Source organism: Nyctereutes procyonoides, unplaced genomic scaffold (assembly GCF_905146905.1).
Source record: "Nyctereutes procyonoides isolate TBG_1078 unplaced genomic scaffold, NYPRO_anot_genome, whole genome shotgun sequence".
Classification (NCBI taxonomy): Eukaryota; Metazoa; Chordata; class Mammalia; order Carnivora; family Canidae; genus Nyctereutes; species Nyctereutes procyonoides.
The window spans coordinates 2,726,358-2,742,692 of record NW_026575117.1 but is presented as its reverse complement, the minus strand read 5'-3'; the positions used below and the strand labels follow the sequence as shown (position 1 = coordinate 2,742,692).

The 16,335-nt window shown below is 58.7% G+C and overlaps 3 protein-coding genes across 4 annotated transcripts; all 3 read right to left on the bottom strand.

The window, feature by feature from the left end:
- Positions 1–34: 34 nt before the first annotated feature.
- On the bottom strand, positions 35–3,965 carry PPOX (protoporphyrinogen oxidase). Of its 2 annotated transcripts, XM_055334020.1 has the most exons (12): positions 3,605–3,965; positions 3,323–3,457; positions 3,066–3,181; positions 2,813–2,945; positions 2,392–2,536; positions 2,104–2,294; positions 1,242–1,302; positions 960–1,078; positions 769–879; positions 520–669; positions 346–388; positions 35–252 (listed from the first exon to the last, which is right to left on the bottom strand). In XM_055334020.1, exons 1-12 carry the CDS (start codon positions 3,689–3,691, stop codon positions 110–112), a joined length of 1,434 nt encoding a protein of 477 aa, XP_055189995.1. In that variant the 5' UTR covers positions 3,692–3,965; the 3' UTR covers positions 35–109. The 2 variants fall into 2 exon arrangements, with proteins under 2 accessions (XP_055189995.1, XP_055189996.1); XM_055334021.1 differs by lacking the exon at positions 3,605–3,965 and having other exon boundaries at positions 3,066–3,197; positions 3,323–3,451.
- A 675-nt stretch (positions 3,966–4,640) lies between these two features.
- On the bottom strand, positions 4,641–10,942 carry USP21 (ubiquitin specific peptidase 21). Its single transcript, XM_055334371.1, has 13 exons — positions 10,774–10,942; positions 9,397–10,017; positions 8,547–8,606; positions 8,245–8,365; positions 7,923–8,034; positions 7,573–7,728; positions 6,797–6,861; positions 6,437–6,540; positions 6,153–6,239; positions 5,792–5,870; positions 5,459–5,566; positions 5,258–5,372; positions 4,641–5,004 (listed from the first exon to the last, which is right to left on the bottom strand). The coding sequence occupies exons 2-13, from the start codon at positions 9,994–9,996 to the stop codon at positions 4,914–4,916; spliced, it is 1,698 nt and encodes a 565-aa protein (XP_055190346.1). The 5' UTR covers positions 9,997–10,017; positions 10,774–10,942; the 3' UTR covers positions 4,641–4,913.
- A 607-nt stretch (positions 10,943–11,549) lies between these two features.
- On the bottom strand, positions 11,550–15,656 carry UFC1 (ubiquitin-fold modifier conjugating enzyme 1). Its single transcript, XM_055334175.1, has 6 exons — positions 15,319–15,656; positions 13,213–13,280; positions 12,915–12,978; positions 12,543–12,619; positions 12,201–12,291; positions 11,550–11,996 (listed from the first exon to the last, which is right to left on the bottom strand). The coding sequence occupies exons 1-6, from the start codon at positions 15,439–15,441 to the stop codon at positions 11,916–11,918; spliced, it is 504 nt and encodes a 167-aa protein (XP_055190150.1). The 5' UTR covers positions 15,442–15,656; the 3' UTR covers positions 11,550–11,915.
- Positions 15,657–16,335: the final 679 nt, after the last annotated feature.

Below are 16,335 nucleotides of genomic sequence, written 5' to 3'. Positions count from 1 at the left end.
TATGCCTGGAGGTGACCGAGCCACCAGATCCAGCCAAGTTCCAGCAACTTTTATTTTTGTGGGTGAAGAGGTGACGCCAGCACGGCCAGGAGGAGGTGGGAGCTGGGGATCAGCTGTTAGGTTCTGAGCCCAGGACCCGAGCCGCTGCCCGCCGTCCACTCTCTATACAGTCATTGACAGCAACGCCCTCATAGGAGGCTCCGGCCAGAGTCAAGGGCAACCTCTGAGAAGCCAGGAACTGGGTGGCTGCCTCTGCAAGGAAAAGATGAAGGGACTGTTACAGCTGGGGGGGGGGGGGTCTGGCTTCCTTGCCCCCACCTCGGCACAGCTGCCTCCCAAACTCACCCAGTTTTTGCCAGTGGCCTAGTGTATACTGGGGGATGCAGTTCTGGGGAGAGAAGAGGGGATACACAGACATTTTTGTTGGTGATGGCCAACATCAGCCCGAGTAGACGACAACCGACCTACCATACCAGCCCCTGCCTTCAGCGGGAGCTGAGGGGTGCTTACTCAACTCACTTTGTGTAGGTGGACCAAGCAGTGACTTGGTGGCTCCTTTAGTCCTAACTGGGTGGCAGCTGCTTGCTGTGCCTGCTGCTGGAACAGCTCCTGAGATAAGAGACCACCCCTGGCTTCCAGCGTCTGTAACCAGGACCCTCCCAGCATCACCTGGGGAGAGAATATGGCACTGACCAGCCTGGCCTGACCTGCACTGAGCACAGATGAACCCTCTGCAAACCCCCACTGAGCAAAGCTGCTGCTTCTCACAGTCACTCGGAGGCCAGGGGGGCTCCCATCCTGCTCAGGAAAAGCAACTGAGTCATACACGATTCCCAGGACTCCTGGGTCTTCTGAGGATGGCACCAAATGTCCAAATCCCTGGAGAAAGGAAGAGACCGGGTGAGGAAGGAAGGACTGCGGGTGGGCCCAAGGGGCTCGTTCCTCCGTGCCACGCCTACCTGCACAGGCAGACGAGCTCCTCGATACTGGAGGTTCACCACCGCCACCGACACGGCAGTGATGGCACTCAGGGCATGAGCCAGAGGCGCAGCCTGGGCAGGGAGCAGCTTGCTGAGCACTGGGGGAGAGCAGCCAGGGGCCTGCTCAGGAGGCATTTCCGGCAGATTCCCCAGGCCTCCCGCAGGGATGACCGGTTCAGGGGCACAGCACGGTCCTGCGGGCCCAGGAAGCAACCCTGTGCCTCACTCTGGCTGGAGAAGGGGAGGGGGCTACCCCAGTACCTGAAGCTGGAACAGCACTAATCACGTGGTCTGCCTCCAGGCTGCCGTCCCCCAGAGATACCTGCCAGGATGCAAGCATTTGAGAGACAGAGAGATAATGGGAATTTTGCCTCAGATTCCCAGGCCCCAAACTGGCAGGAGAGACTGGGCGCTGCCCCAGGATGAAGAGACCGACCTGCAGTGGGCACAGAGCCCACCCCCTCTATTATTGAGGCAGCGGGCCTGAAGCCAGTGTGGCCGCTCTGAGCTGTTCAGTGGAGCTGGGCCGTCCCTTCCCCTAACGAAGCCACTTGTAAACACCACTTCTATCCAGAGTTGGACCAAACAGGCCCTGGAGGACCATCTACAAATGAGGCCTAAGACCCTAGGGTAGCCCATGTTTAAACTGTATCTAGGGCAGGGAAACAACAATAACTAGTCCTGCCAACCCTGGCCTGGTTAAAACATTCAGGCAAAGAGGGAGACTTTTTTTTTTTAATTTTTATTTATGATAGTCACACAGAGAGAGAGAGAGAGAGAGAGAGGCAGAGACACAGGCAGAGGGAGAAGCAGGCTCCATGCACCGGAAGCCCGACGTGGGATTCGATCCCGGGTCTCCAGGATCGCGCCCTGGGCCAAAGGCAGGCGCCAAACTGCTGCGCCACCCAGGGATCCCCCCCCCCTTTTTTAAAGATTTTATTTATTCATGAGACAGACACCGGCAGAGAGAGAACCAGGCTTAATGCAGGAAGCCTGACATGTGACTTGATCCCGGGTCTCCAAGATCACACCTGGACTGAAGGCGGCGCTAAACCACTTGAGCCACCCGGGCTGCCCAAAGAGGGAGACTTAACACACATGACACAGCAGGGGGCTCTCCTACCTTCCAGCGGCCTCCAGGGAGGAGGCCGAGCCCACAGACAGGCTGGCCTCTGAGAACACTGACCCCTCTACTAGTCAGGTAGGTGTTAAGGGCCTGGGGCAACGTCTCCAGCCCTCCACGGAGTGACCACTGGCTCCAGCGCTCAGCTCGGGCCTGGCGAATGAGCGCCGAGTCTGGTCTAGGGCTGTGCCCTGAAGAGGCGGCGCAAAGAAGAATCATTAGATCAGCAGCCCGGGCCTCCCGGCAGGCCCTTAGTATCTTCTTGCCCTGAACCAAGCCCCCACTCACCGGCCCCCAGCAGCAGCCCCAGCAAAACGGAACGATGGCTTTGCTCAGCTTGGAAGAGACTGGGAAAGCAGGACCTGACGCTGAGCTCCCGGCTGTTGCCTGCGAACACGCCTCGGCAGAGACTGTCCATGGCCAGAGACGCCACCTTGAGGGGGAGACTGGGATTGAGAGGCCAAGGAAGAGGGTGCACAGACTACCTTCCACTGCCCCTGCGGGCTCCGGAGGGGGTGTGGGGCAGGTGGGGTGGGGTGTGGTCCCACTGTGACAGAAGAAGGCAGCCAAGCCATTCACTCCCAGCGCTGGGCTGTGGCGACTACGGGGTGCGTAGAGAGGAGCCCCCAGGTGGAAGGTTTGAGTACGGGGCTCTCTGCCGCTGGTTAGGAGGGAGGGCAGGGACTTGGGGGCCTCCGGGCTGTGTTACCTCAGGTCCAAGGCGGCGCTGGGCAAAACTGTGCACAGTCTCATCAGGGTCTTTGCCTCGGGGCATTGTCAACTCCCTCAGCCCGGCCCAAAACAGAGGTTTGGAGAAGGGAGGTGAAGGGCGGAAGAGCCCCCTGCACCAGGGAAGGCACAGTCATTTCCATCCATCCAGCTCCTCTCGCACAGACTGGGCGTCGGGGTAATGGAAAGGGGAGAGGGAGGGCAGGGCAGAAAGATGGGCGGTAGGGACCTACCTGAGGCCAGAGGGCAGCGCATGCAGGGCGCCACCCACGTACAGGAACCTGTTCTGGGCAGCTGGGTGGTCTCCCCGGACAGGCAACACTTCTGAGTCCAAGCCAAGCTCAGAGACCTGCTCTCCATACGTCCTCGGGAAGAGGAGAAACTAAGGAAGGGCCTGGCCCACAGCACCGCCGCCCCGCGTGACCTCCAGGGAGGACCCCGGAAAGCCCCCCCCCAGGCATCCCTCCGAGGCACCCCGCCGGCCTCTCACCAGGAGCAGGGTCCGGGCTCCCGGGGCTCCCGCTGGCCGAATTCCTCGAGGTCCAAGTTCAAAGACAGCACCGCCGGGGCCTCGGACCGAGCGGATCCAGCCTCCCAGGCGCTCGCTGCCCTCCACCAGGACCACCTGGGGACGGGAGGGGCACACGCCGCACGGCTACGGCTGCGGCTGCGGCAGAGGGTCTGGTCTGCAGGGGACGAGGCCCCGCTCCCTCTGGGCCGCAGCGGGGGAGAGGACCGCAGCAGGCTCCCTCCGGCGCGACGGGGCGCTCACCTTGGGGGCGCAGGGGGCCCGGCTCAGGTGGTAACCGGCGGCCAAGCCGCTGATGCCGCCGCCCAGCACGACCACGGTCCGGCCCATCGCGAAGCCTGGGGGCGGCGGCGATGGCCAGGCTGCCCCGGGGTCCCGGCTCCGCAGCAGCCCCCGCAGGCTCCGCGCTCCAGCCCCCGGCGCTCGCTGCTGCGGGGGACCCGGCGGGGCACTGAGGTCCCCGCCCAGGGCCCGCGGCGCACCCGCGGAGGCCCGAGGGAAGGGAGGGAGGGTTTCGGGGCGCCGCGGCCGCCGGATAAGGGCCCCGCCCGCGCTATCTGCGGGCGCAGGGCTCGGGGCGCCGCGGCCCCGCCCCCACCTCTGACCCCGACCCCGACCCCGACCCCCGCGCCGCGAGGCCGCCGCTCCGCCCGCCCCTCTGGGCCCGACGCGCCGGCGCCCCCGCTCTCCCGCCTCCGGATTGGTGGCCGCGGGAGGCCCCGGATCACGCCCGCCAATGAGGGCGCGGAGCTGGCGGAGGCTCCTCCCCCGGCCCCGGCCCCGGCCCCGCCCCCGCGGAGGGAGCGGCGCTTAACCGCTTGGGCGCCGGCGGGCGCGTGGGGCGGGGCGAGGGCGGGAGCGCGTCGGCAGCCCTGGGGGAGGCCCCGCGAGCGCTGGGGCAGGGAGAGCAGGTGGGGACCCTGGGGCCGCTCCGTGGGGAGGCGGCGCCGTAAACAGCGCCTTGATGTTAGCAACGGCCCGGGCCTGCGGGAGCCGGGGCCGCCCGGCAACGCGCCCCGTGCTTGTCAACAGGGGTCCGCGGTGCCTCGCCCCCCGGGACCGGCCCTCCGGGCAGCAGTGGCGCGCCGGGCCGCCCCCGGCCTCCGGGCCGCCCCCCGCACCCCCCGCCCGCCCCGCCCTCCGCTGCCCGCGAGCGTCCGCCCGGCCCGGGAGCGCCCCCATCCGGCCAGAGAGGGAGCTGGGCCCCAGGAGGACCCCCGCTGGCCCGCTTCCCTGTGCAGTCGCCCGGCACAAATACAAATAAGAGCATCACTTTTTTCTTAATAAATTTATTCACAAAAAGTGAGATTGCGGAGGGCCTGGGGGCTGTACACGGGCGGGGCCCGGGGGGCTCTGTACATGGGGCTGGGAGACCGGGGAGCCTCCGGGTGGAGGGGTGCTTCTTAATAAAAAAAATAATGGGAGCTACAACCACCGCCTCCCCCCTCCCCGATTAAAAAGACACAAAAATAGACGTCTCTGAGGTAAATGGGGAGCCTGGGGCTTCGGGGTGTCGAAAGGGCTTCACAGGTGCCCGGGCTGACAGGGCTGGTCACAGGCACCGGGGCGGCTCCTGCATCAGTTGGTAGAACAGCACGTAGCCCTCGCTGGACGCCACCTGGTTTTCACTGACGGGGGACACGCTGGGAAGAAGGGAGCGGCGGGCTGTGATCACCCCGGCTACTCCCTCCTCCCCAAGGCTACTCCCTCCTGTCCACAGCTACTCCCTCCTGTCCACCACTACTCCCTCCTCCCCAAGGCTGCTCCCTCCTGCCCAGGGCTACTCCCTCCTCCCCATGAACCCAAGCTCCCGCCTTAGGAAGATCACTGCTCTCCCTGGGGCTGCGGGGGGCTGCGGGAGCAGAACCGGCAGGAACCCGAGGAGGCTGTGCTCACCGAGAGTCGTTGTAGACATGCCAACCAGTCTGGCACCTGCACAGGGCTGTGTAGTGGCCGTAGTGGACACTGCCCGAGTGGTTGCAGAGGGCGTACAGCTGGTACACAGGGCTTCCTGCGGCGTTGGAGTGGATGGAACCCCACCATCACGGCCGTGCCCCCCACTCCCCAGCTTGCCAGGACCTCCCCTTCCACACTCACCGGCTTTGTCGCTGGCAAAATCCCCCAGGCTCAGTCGCTGCAGCGGGAAGTCTACACCTACCGAACTTTTCTTGATGGAGCCTCGGGAGGCGGAAAAGCGATTAAGATCTAAGCCCTAGTTAAGGAGCATCTGGGGGGCAGAGGGCCTCTGAAGGGGCTGAGGTCTTGGATGCCGTCCCCTCCCCTCTTGGAAGGCACCAGGGGGCACAGTGGGGTGAGGTGGAACGGCAGACTTTTCCTAAGGGAAATTCAATTCCCAAATGTCCAGCCTCCGCAGACCGGGCACATGCAGGGGGAACGGATGGGAGAAATAAGATTTGAAGGTTAGGATACGAAGCACGAGGATTCGGGGGAATCTTTGTACGGTCAACTTTTTGGTACTTCGCGTTTTCTGCCGACACCGGTCACACACCTGAGTAAAGGGCAGATAACACCATGTGAATGTGCCCCTCACGTCAATCGGCTTTTCTGACACCCCGACTCACAGTCACTATGCTCCCCATCACTTCTGCATCCCCTGGGCCACTGCCCTTCGCCCAAAGATTATTAGGACGTATCTGAGACTCCAACACACACCAAGAAGTACGGATATCATGCCCCATACCAAGCACCATGCACCCCCTTTTACCCATATGGCACCCCCTCCCCCAGCAGGCCTCCCACCCTTACTGCATCCCTGTGAAACCGCACATACTGGAGCATTCTCGGACTCTAGCTCTTCTTCCTTGGTGAACAAGCTGAAACAATCCCGCAGAGACACCTTGCCCCCGGCAAATCCTTTCTGGGGGGGTAGGGGGGACGGGAATGAAAGGTCAGCATGTTCTGAATTTCCTTCTGCAACTCCTCTCAATCAGTCCAGGCTTCAGTTGTATTCCAGAGACCCGCAGGGTTCCCTCCCACGCTCGGGGGTGGGGGGTGGGTAGGGATGGGTCACAGAACCCATGTCCCATCCACCCCAGGAATCCTCTGGAATCCCACCTTGGGGATGGGCAGGGACAGGTCACAAAAAACCTCGAAGGTCGTGGAGCGATACCCACAGGCCTGGCACTTGAGACAACTTTTCAACTGGCCCACAAACAGGTCTAGACAGAAGCGAAGAGGCGGGAGAAACAGTCACTGTGGGGAGCCCGAGATGCTTCCTTGGGTTCCCCTCTCTTCCCACGGCTGGGCCGACACTTCCCTTCCTAACCCCCACGCTCCTAACAAACCCCTAACAAAGCCCGTCCACACTTCCATCATCTGGCCTTGCCCCCACACCCCTCACCACAGTGTCAATTCTCCCAAGCCTGCAATGCCCCCCCCCCCCGATCATCCCACATGGCTTTGTCTGTTCCGTACCCACAATCTTGCTGTCTTCTCGCTCCAGGTAACGCTTCCACATTAGGTTGGCTCTGTCGTCATCACTACCGCAGATCAAGGGAAGTGGGGAGCACCCATGAGACAGGGGAACACTGGGCATCCCCAACACCATGGCAATGACCCATACAGCCCTGCACCCCACCCAAACCCCAGCTCCTTCTCTACATTTCAAAGAAGTGTCATAGGAGTAATGCTTTAGGGGCGCTTGGGTGGCTCAGTTGGTTAAGTGTCCGCCTTCTGCTCGGGTCATGATCCCAGGGTCCTGGGATTGAACCCCACATCGGGCTCCCTGCTTGGTGGGGAGCCTGCTTCTCCCTCTCCATCTGCCCTTCCCCTCTGCTTGTCCATGGTCTTTCTCTCTCTCTCCTCACTGTCTCTAAAATAAGTGAATAAAATCTTAACAACAACAAAAAAAGGAGTACTGCTTTAGAAGACTTTCTGGGGAAACCCAAGGCGAGAGGGAAAGGCAGGAACACAGGCAGGGAACAGCTGACTTGACCTGGCTTTAAACACTGTATGTACCGGGCTGTAAATGAGCTCTCCTCCCCTCAGCCCAGGGCCACCCCTAGCACTAGCCTCTGCCGCCATCTGCCCCCCTTGGCCTCCTTCCTCGGACTTCTTCACGGCTTCTCAAACCATTTTCTAGACTGGGTGTTTCCCTGGACCCTACAGCCTGTCTTGATGAGCTCAGTTCTATGAAGGACAGTGGCTGCTGAGAAACTACTGGGAACACAAGGGAGAGAAAGTGACTTTACCTCAACTCAGGTTCTTCTAGCAGAGCTCCTCCGCGACGGGGCTGGGCGGGAGCTGGACTGCTGGCCAGGATTGGCGGAGCCCGGCGGCCCCGCCGGTTGATTTCGAGGTGCAGCCGCTCCATGAGGAGCTTCAGGAACTCTTGGGCATCCTGCTGGCTACAGCCAGAAACAGAGTGTTGGGCAACTGGCAGCCCCCGCCCCTGGTCCACAGACAGTATCTCCTGCCCAGACATCGGTCCCCACTTCCTGGATCAAGCACATCTGAAGGCTCAGAACAATGGTGCCAGGGCCCCTGCTTGGTCCAACCCCCAGATGTGGCCACAGAATGTCATACCCTCTAGCTCTCCCACCTGTATCCAGAGAAGGAGGGAACGTATTTCTGGAAGACAGCTCGGAATCGAGTAGGATTCACAGCTTCACAGGAGTCAGGGTGCCACAGGGCACCAATCACATCTGCAAAGGCTGTTGGGGTGGGTGTGGGGAAAGAGGGGTTAATGACTGGAAGAGGCAAGCCACAGGAGGCTCAGAGGGCAGAAGACAACCTCTAAGGAAGCAGGCACCAGTAAAAAGATACAACTCCCAGACTCAAGGGTCGGGGCCGTCGGGGCTGGCAGATGGACCCAGAGGTTGGGGAGAGGACTGGAAAGGTGGGAGCAGGAGTGGCTGCTGCACCTTCAGTGAGCTCTTGGGCTCGACCCCCTCCAGGCACCTCTTGCCGGAAGTCCCTTCGCAGACAGAAGTCCCGAAGAGGCCGAGTGCTGCTCAAACACTGTAGCACTGCATTCAGGAAGCACTGGGGAGCAGGAGACACCGCTGTTATTTCTGCAGACCAGGGACCGACCGGAAGCCTAGAAGAGCTTCAGTGCTCTCCTTTCCCATCTTCCCCACCTTCCCCACCTTCTAAAAGTCAGCGCCCTGCCCCCAGCACCATTTCCATTCCTTTTAGAAATGCTGGACAGGAGAATGGCTCTCACCGTGTTCCCCAGATTTCGGAGGCCAACGTGACCAGAGCCCAGAAGCAGTGTGTGATGAGCCTGGAAGGTCAGAGTAGAGTCAGCAGGTTCCCATGTATCCCACCTGGCACTTTAACCTTTCTACAGCATGCTGCCCACTGCTTCCCCATCCCCGTCCTTCACCCTCAAACTCCACCCTCCTTCCCTCACGGGGTACTGGGGGCTCCCTACCTCACTGGCCATGAGCAGTAAGCCCATCACAGCTGAGTGTACCACGGACTCGGCCATGGCTGTCCCGCCTGTTCCCCACTTACTCCTCTGCCCAGCTAGCCGGCGCTGCAGCTCCTGGGGCAGCTCCCCAAGCACTGGCATGGCTGCCCAGCTGCTCCCCACACCCACCTTGCTTCCCCCAAAGCCCCGTCCTGCCCCCGTGGCCCCTTCCTGAACCCTCTCCTGATGGCTCCAACTGCAATCAACCTAAGCTCACTTGGCTTGGGAAATGGGCAACCACACTAACTCAGATATTCTGAGCCCGCCCCTCGTCAGCTCCAGAGATTAATTAGGCCTAGGCAGCGTCCTAGGAGAGAAAGTGAAGCAAGGGAGAGTAAGGGCCCTGGGGACCCAGAGAAGAATTCGCAATGGCTGGATTAAATCTCTGGGGACCGAAATGGCACATCATGCTAGGGAGTCACAGAAAACCCTGGAAAAGGTCTATGAGGCGCAGTGGTACTTAAGTGAGGGAGAGAAGAGTCCCAGCTGCTGTAATGAGGGATTGGGGAAAAGAGGGAAAAGAAAGCCACGTGATGGCAAGAAAGCTGGAGGCAGAGAGGAGCATGGGCTTGGAAGGCCACGTGTGCTGGCGAGTCCTCACCATTTTGTCATCGGAGTAGAAAGACTCAGAGGGCCGGGCAGATATGACGTGGAAGGAGCCATGGGAAGTAGGGGGCTCCGTCCGTATACTGAGCAAGGTGGGGGGACCAGGAAAGCCCCCGAGGCGGCGGAGAGAGGCGCTCCGTCTCAGGGTGGGAGGCTCAGGCCGGAGCGCCAGGCGGCTCAGCGCGGCCCCTAGCTCTCCAGCACCACGATGCCCTCCCAAGGCAATCCCCATAGGACGCAAGTCCCCACTGCTCACAGACTTGGAACGAGCTAGGTTGGTCCTGGAAGGGAGAGGCAGAGCCACAGTTGGGGGTGGTGAGCCAGGCAGGGGAACTCCATGATCTGCCCGGAGGGGTCCTCGGGGACGAGGACCTGAGGTCCGTCCCCGTCCCAGCTCCAGTTTCTTGAGCCGTTCCTCGGGGGGACCTGGCCGGGGAGGCAGAGGTCTTAACATGGGGTTCGGCCCAGGGGCTGGGTTTCGGCGCTCCTTGCTTCGGGCCCTCGGGGCAAATGGTAGCTTGGATCCCACTCGTGGCTGGACATTAACAGGTGGCTCTCGGGTCCGGCCCAGGCGGTGCTCAGAGGCCTGGGGCATCGTGGACACCACAGGCTGGACCTACGAGGAGAAGAGAGGGTCAGCGTGTGAACGTGGAGGCACCAACTAGCTTGCACCCGCACTGAGGGGAGGAAGCACATCTCTCTCAGTTAGTGTCCCCGGTGCCGGGCGTGGTGTTTCCGCACAGCAGATACTTAGTATCCACCGAGTAAAGGACCCGGTGACAGCAGCCCGCGGCTCGGAGGCTTCCGGAACGCCCCTCCTGCAGGAGCAGCTGGGCTGGAAAGCCGAGGAGAGTCTCCATCTCGGCCTCTTCACCATCCAAGGCTCCCAAGGGCCCCGCACCCGGCTGCTCAAGCGGGGGGTGCCCCGGGTCACTCAGAACCTCGGGGCAAACACGGTGTGGACGTGGGGAGGTGCCGGGAAGGAGCACCCCGCCCTCCACCCCCCGCCCCTCCGGGCTGCAAACGAAGCCGCCCGACCGGGCCCTCCCCCCCCCGCCAGCCCTGGGCGCCCACGAGGTGTCGGGGAGGGCGGGGGGGGGGACGACGAACTACTCCCGGACCCGGATCTCCGCACCTCTCCCACCGCCGCAGGCTTCAGCCGGGTCCGCCCCCCTCGAGGGCAGAAGGCCGAGGCCGCTGATTGGCTGCGGGGTCGGCGGCGTATCCCCTGCGGCCCGAGGATGCTGTCCCTCCAGGCCGGCTCCCCCGGGCCTGCGCGGCCCCCCCCGCCGGTGCGGACGGCGTCCTCTGGGGTCCCGGGCCGTCTCCCCGCGCCCCCCCCCCGCCCCAGCCCCAGCGCCCGGGCCCGTACCTGTCCCCCGGTGAGGCGGCGGGGGAGCCCAGCTGGGGCCAAGCCCCAGCTCAGGGCCACCCCCTGCTCCCCCCGTGCAGCCCCCCCGAGGGCCGGGCTGCAGCCGTGGCCGCAGCCGATGCCCAGGTCTGTCCCGCCGCAGGGGCCGCCGCCATCTTTGTTGGTCCCGCCCGGCCACCGGCCGCCGGCTTCACCGCCTCTCACGGCGCCTGCGCGCCCACACTCGGCGGCCGCCCACCTGCCTCCTCTGCGCTTGCGTGAACCCACCCCCTTGGCTCCGCCGCCGCCGCCATGGAAACGCAGCCAACTAGGGGAGCGCCAGTTCCCAGACCTGCCCTGAATTGTTTTTAAACCATCGCTCCTGAGTCCCTGAAGTGCAGGGTCCTGGGACCGTAGGGATGTGGACGTGATACCCGTAGCCTGGCCCCCAGGCTTGCAGCACAGAGCCTTCCCTGGGAGGAGCTGCAATGCCCGTCCAGCCCGCAGACCGGTGGAGCGGCAGGGATGAGAAGATCCCTGGAGGGCGGGGAATGCTGGTCCTGCAAAGCCATTCCTCAAGCATCTTGCAGACCAAAGCAGTAGGTACCCACCCGGTAAAGGACACAAGCAGACCTCGGCAGGAGGGAGAGCGGTCCAAGATTTCCTTTTAGTTCCCAGCTCCTGACCACAGCATCATCCTCCATTTCCCCTCCCTCCCAAACTAATGTAGTTGTACTTGTGCCTTGGGGCTTAGCCAGCTCACCCTCTCTTCACACCCACCAATGAGAGCCACGGGCCACCAGAGGAAAGCAGCTTTTATTGATGAGTTTATCTCCAAAAACCAAAAAAGCTATGCACCCACTTTCGGCAGGCACCCCCCCTCCCCATCCTTCCGGAATCTCACATTGCCCCACCTGGAGAAGGGATACAGATTGTCTTTTGGTTTCCCAAAGCCCCGGTCTTTTCCCCTCCCTGTGTAGCCTTGGAAATTCAGTAGCAATGCTGTTATTATTTTCCCCCCAGCAATGCCTGATGCAGCTACTTAGTAACAATTATGGGTGAAGGGGTTTGGGGGAAGCAACTGGATGAGTAAGAGTGATGCAGAGAAAGCAGGAACGTAGCCTATCAAAGGTCCCTCTGTCCTGCCTCAGTGGCTTGATCCTTCATTGGTTGCATTTCTCTTTATGCTGAATCACGCCCTTCTGAATCAGATCGGGGATTTCCACTGCCAGCCATGGACCCAGCTGCAATATAAGGGAGACCCTGTGAGATGACTACCACACTCTCAATGCCTCTTGTTCCATTAGAAGCTCCTTCCCATACAGATTCTATAGGAACATGCTCAAGGTAAATACTGTCATACCTTGTTTATTCTCAATTACTTTTCTTATATTGCTCAGTGCCTAATTCTCTCCGCCCTCCTTATATGCCAAACACCCCAAACTTACCCCCAGAGCCATAAGATGAGCTAGCCCAAACTTGGGCACGTTCCTGGCCCACAAAGGCTTAAAGTGGTCAGTCAGGCATATTTTGCCACCCCTATGAGAGGGACGAGAAGAAGAAGGTGTTGACATGCAAAGTTTACCATGAAGCATAGTAGCCTCTTGGAAGCAAAAGATAATCAACCACTAGTGATCAGAATTGAGCACAAGGTCAGCTAAGTACCTTGCTCAGACTTGGCAGACGGAGGGCTGGAGACCCTCTAGGCAAGCCAACTCTGGGAAAAATCCAGGCCCAGAGTTCTTTCCTAACGCCTCTTTGCCCTTTTCCCATTTCCTATTGAGTCCTACCTGTACATCTTTGCTGTTTTTCCATCCAGTTCAGGAACCGCAATTTCTGGAGCAGTAGCAGGATATGTGACAGGAATCTGGAGAAATTATAAGGCCTTAACGAAACAGAATCAGGATAGAAAGGAACCAATCTAATCAATACCCATTTCTTGGATGAACTGAAATGTCTGACAAACACCCCCAAGCAGCATGTACACACCGGGGTCCTGGATATGAAGACCAGCAGCTGTCATCTATGCTTGCTTCAAGCCTTAGCGGTTCCCTCCCACTTTAAAAGTTTTCTTTGGCCCATCCAAGAAAGGTTAGCTTGTAATAATCACCTAAACCCTCCCCTTGGACTAACCTCCATGTTTCCCATTCCATCATACTCACGTCAAACTCAATGTCAAACTCGTATTTGAGCAGGTCATGGATGTACCAGCATTTTCCAAACCACCTGTAAGAAAGACCAAACCTCAGTCCAATCTGCCATCCTTCTCATACGATGTTTTTGGCTTAGGTGATCAGCTTGGGAGACTCATGGGATGGGAATTGGGGAACTCTGGAGCTGTGGGAGCGGGGACAGCTAATAGGAAGCACGGAAGGCGTCTGACAGCGGGCTTTGGGACATTAAAATGCTCAAGCCATGTAAGATTCCCACCCCCCAAGACTCCCAAGAGGGTCTGCCTACCGAGTCCCTTCCTTGTTGGACTCCAGTCGGAACCAATCATTGTCCGCATTCTTGTTGTTCTCCACATACTAAAAGCAGAGAATGAGGTCTTTGAGGGGGCAGTCCCTCTTCCCTCAAAAGCAAAGTATGTGATTACTTTCTTTCTTAGTATGTACCCAGCTTTTCTGACACGAGCAAAGCCGAAGACAAAGTTACACTGGGAAGCAGGAGACTTGTTCAGAGCAGAGAATAGAATGGTTGGGTCCCACTTAGTTCAGCAAGCATAAAACACTCAATATTGCCTGAGTTTTCTTCCCATTTCTGATAGTGTCTGCCCCTCAGCCCACAAGCCATTTTATGGTATACTCCCTCCCTGGAGGACCTCATGTGGTCCTGGTTTTGACGAGTACCCACACGCTGATCATTTCCAAATCATTATTTTAATCCAGACCCTTTCTCAGAGCTTCGGAGCCTACTATCCAATTGTATACTGAAACTTCTAACTTCATTGCACAGGTACCTCAAACTTGCCATCCCCCCACCCAGTCCTTCAGGCCATATCTCCACTGCATCGATCTCAGAGGACAGTATTAGCCTTCGCTCAGTCCTGCAAGCCAGACTGTGGGAATCATCATGGACTCTCCCTCTCTTCTTTTGTTTTAAAAGATTTTATTGTATTCATGAGACACACAGAGACACAGGCAGAGGGAGAAGCAGGCTCCATGCAGGGAGCCCAACACAGGACTCGATCCGGGGACCCCGGGGTAACGCCCCGGGCCGAAGGCAGGTGGTGTTCAACCCCTGAGCCACCCGGGCGTCCCAGACCTTCCCTCTCTTCTACTCTACACCAATCCTTCCCGACGACATACTACTGATTTTTACCTTCTGAATGGTCTTCAGATCTCCCTCTTCTCTCTATCCTCACTAGAACCATCCAGTTTAGATCATCACCTTTCTTTTGCCTGGATTAATGCCAGCCTCCTAATTTGTTTCCCGCCTTCAGTCGCATCTCTTTTAGTTCTACTTTTCTCTCTAGTCACTGTGATTGGTTTAAAACCAATCTGAGCATGTTATTCCCCAGCTTAAAATACTTCAAAGGTATCCCAGTGCCTCCAAGACAACATCCAAGTACTCAAGCTTCTCTCTCAAGCCTTGCCTAGCATCCCCTCCCATACACTGGATGACTTCAGCAACTCTGAACTACTTCTGTTTCTTCGTACCCCTCGTGCCATTTGTAGCTTCCATGCTCTTGCTCCTGCCGTTCTTGTGAACATCCCTCCGGAGCATCCTCATGTTTATCAGGCTCACTTAGGTTTACCCTTTAGGGCTCAGCTCCAGCACCCTTCTTCATTGAAGCCTTCCCGGACCGACCCACACCGGATTAGGTGTCTCACCTCTGCTCTCAGGACATCTTAGCAATCTCTTCGTCTCCCTCCCTTGATCTATTATAATGACTTTGTTCCTACCTATCTCGGTAGGCTCCAGCTTATCCGGTTCTGGATCTCGATTCTAGGTGCTACGTGCACAACAAATGTATGTGGGTGTGGGTGTGTGTGGGTGTGTGTTAATGAAAATAAATACGTGTGTCAGGGTTGCTGCTGCCTTGGAAAGAGGCAGAGACCACTGCAAGGAAAAGAAACTCTCCCCTTTGCACATTGGGGAGAATTGCTGAGAGGATGGCTCATTCCCAGCTGTGAGCCTAACCCCTCAACTCTCTGCAACATTTACTAGGGTTTTCAGCCCCAGGGTGTGTTCCTTCCTCGGGAAGGGTGGAGGAGGGAGCAGAGAGAAGCCACGGGGGCCTGGAGCCCCAGGAATTCCTCGGACAACCTCCCTACATCCAGCAGAGCAAACACCTGCAGCCAGAGGGACACGTCACCTTCCGGGGAGGCGTGTCCCTAAAATAACTGCTGCTTTGGCCCCACTGGGGCCCCTAAACCGAGTTTCTTTTGCCTCCTCCCCTTCCAGGCTCGCTGAGCTCCCCCAGCCCCCCAATCGTCCAGCTTCTAAGAATCTGGGCGTTAAATTTTATAACCGGAAGCGGCTTCCGCACGGAGCCTATTCTCAGGGACACCGGACTCCCCGCAACCCTTCCGCGACGCGATCGGCCGCAGAGGCACAACTAACCCGGATGAGGGACTGGTATTCCTCCTTGAGTCGCTGCACCCACAACTCACGATCTCGAGGTCCGGCGTTAGTCTTCAGCACCGGGATCTCAGACACCACACGCCGGGTGGCCTCGTCCGCCATCTTGGACGAAGGCAAAAGAGAAACGCGGAAGTGGCATCGCCCGTATAGTCTACACGCAGGGGGCCGCCATCTTTACTGTGGGAAGACAGGGTGCTGGGCTGCCTTCGGACTTCTTTGAGCGAGAGCTTTAATTTTCTTGTAACGAAAGCAAATTTGTCCCCTGGTCACTTGCTGTGGGTGCCAGGGGGGAAAATCAGAATGGAGCGGGTTGCTTCTTAGTATGGTACCTAACATCTTAAAAAAAAAAAAAAAACACGCAGACTGCTCAAAGGGTGACTTCCGCTCATGCTCAGAAAAGTAATCTCGGAAAACGCGGCCGCGGTCCTGAACTTGGGAGAGTTGTCAGATTTTCAGGCTGTTGCAGGCGCCGCGCGGGGCACTGTGGGCCTGACAGCCTGTTGAGAGGTTTGCACAAGCTTCCTTAGCTCCCAGGTAACAGAGGCAAAGCAGCCATCCGATTGCAGGGCATTAAATTCGTGCTGATTGTTGGGAACCGCGGAGAATCAAAGTACAGCGGACAGCCTGGGTCCTGGAGGATCAACACGTCGAATTAGAGAATTCTTAATAGGTGCCAAAGCAGGTTAGAGATGGCAGGAAAATTAGCCTTAGTCCAGCCTGGACATGTTTTGCCATGCAAGGGTCCTATTGCATGGCCCGCAGCAGGTACCCGCTGATGCTTTTGCAGAATGTTGCATTATCTTCCTGTCGGTGTTTCAACCTAAGCACCTTGATTTTGGCTTTAATTTATATCTCATGTTTACTCCGTTGATCATCCAGCCTGTGGCAGTAATTTCGAACCAGATTAATCATCAAATTCTGTAGCCCATCCACGCAAAGCTGTGTCTTAGTTTCCAATGGCTTGTAAGTTCCAGTACAATGTTAAATAAGACTTTT

What these genes read in the sequence shown, in the direction of transcription:
- UFC1 (XM_055334175.1), bottom strand. Translation starts at nt 15,441, where the DNA reads ATGGCGGACGAGGCCACCCGGCGTGTGGTGTCTGAGATCCCGGTGCTG. An exon ending in TCCAACAAGGAAGGGACTCG is followed by an intron (nt 12,979 to 13,212) that starts GTAGGCAGACCC and finishes TCTTTCTTACAG; the next exon opens with GTGGTTTGGAAAATGCTGGT. An exon ending in AAAACAGCAAAGATGTACAG is followed by an intron (nt 12,292 to 12,542) that starts GTAGGACTCAAT and finishes TCCCTCTCATAG; the next exon opens with GGGTGGCAAAATATGCCTGA.
- USP21 (XM_055334371.1), bottom strand. Translation starts at nt 9,996, where the DNA reads ATGCCCCAGGCCTCTGAGCACCGCCTGGGCCGGACCCGAGAGCCACCT. An exon ending in TAGAGTCCGAGAATGCTCCA is followed by an intron (nt 5,871 to 6,152) that starts GTATGTGCGGTT and finishes CCCTTTACTCAG; the next exon opens with GTGTGTGACCGGTGTCGGCA. An exon ending in CCCCCGAATCCTCGTGCTTC is followed by an intron (nt 5,567 to 5,791) that starts GTATCCTAACCT and finishes ACTAGGGCTTAG; the next exon opens with ATCTTAATCGCTTTTCCGCC.
- PPOX (XM_055334020.1), bottom strand. Translation starts at nt 3,691, where the DNA reads ATGGGCCGGACCGTGGTCGTGCTGGGCGGCGGCATCAGCGGCTTGGCC. An exon ending in GAGCCCGGACCCTGCTCCTG is followed by an intron (nt 3,182 to 3,322) that starts GTGAGAGGCCGG and finishes TATGGAGAGCAG; the next exon opens with GTCTCTGAGCTTGGCTTGGA. An exon ending in TCCCTGGAGGCCGCTGGAAG is followed by an intron (nt 1,303 to 2,103) that starts GTAGGAGAGCCC and finishes GCATCCTGGCAG; the next exon opens with GTATCTCTGGGGGACGGCAG.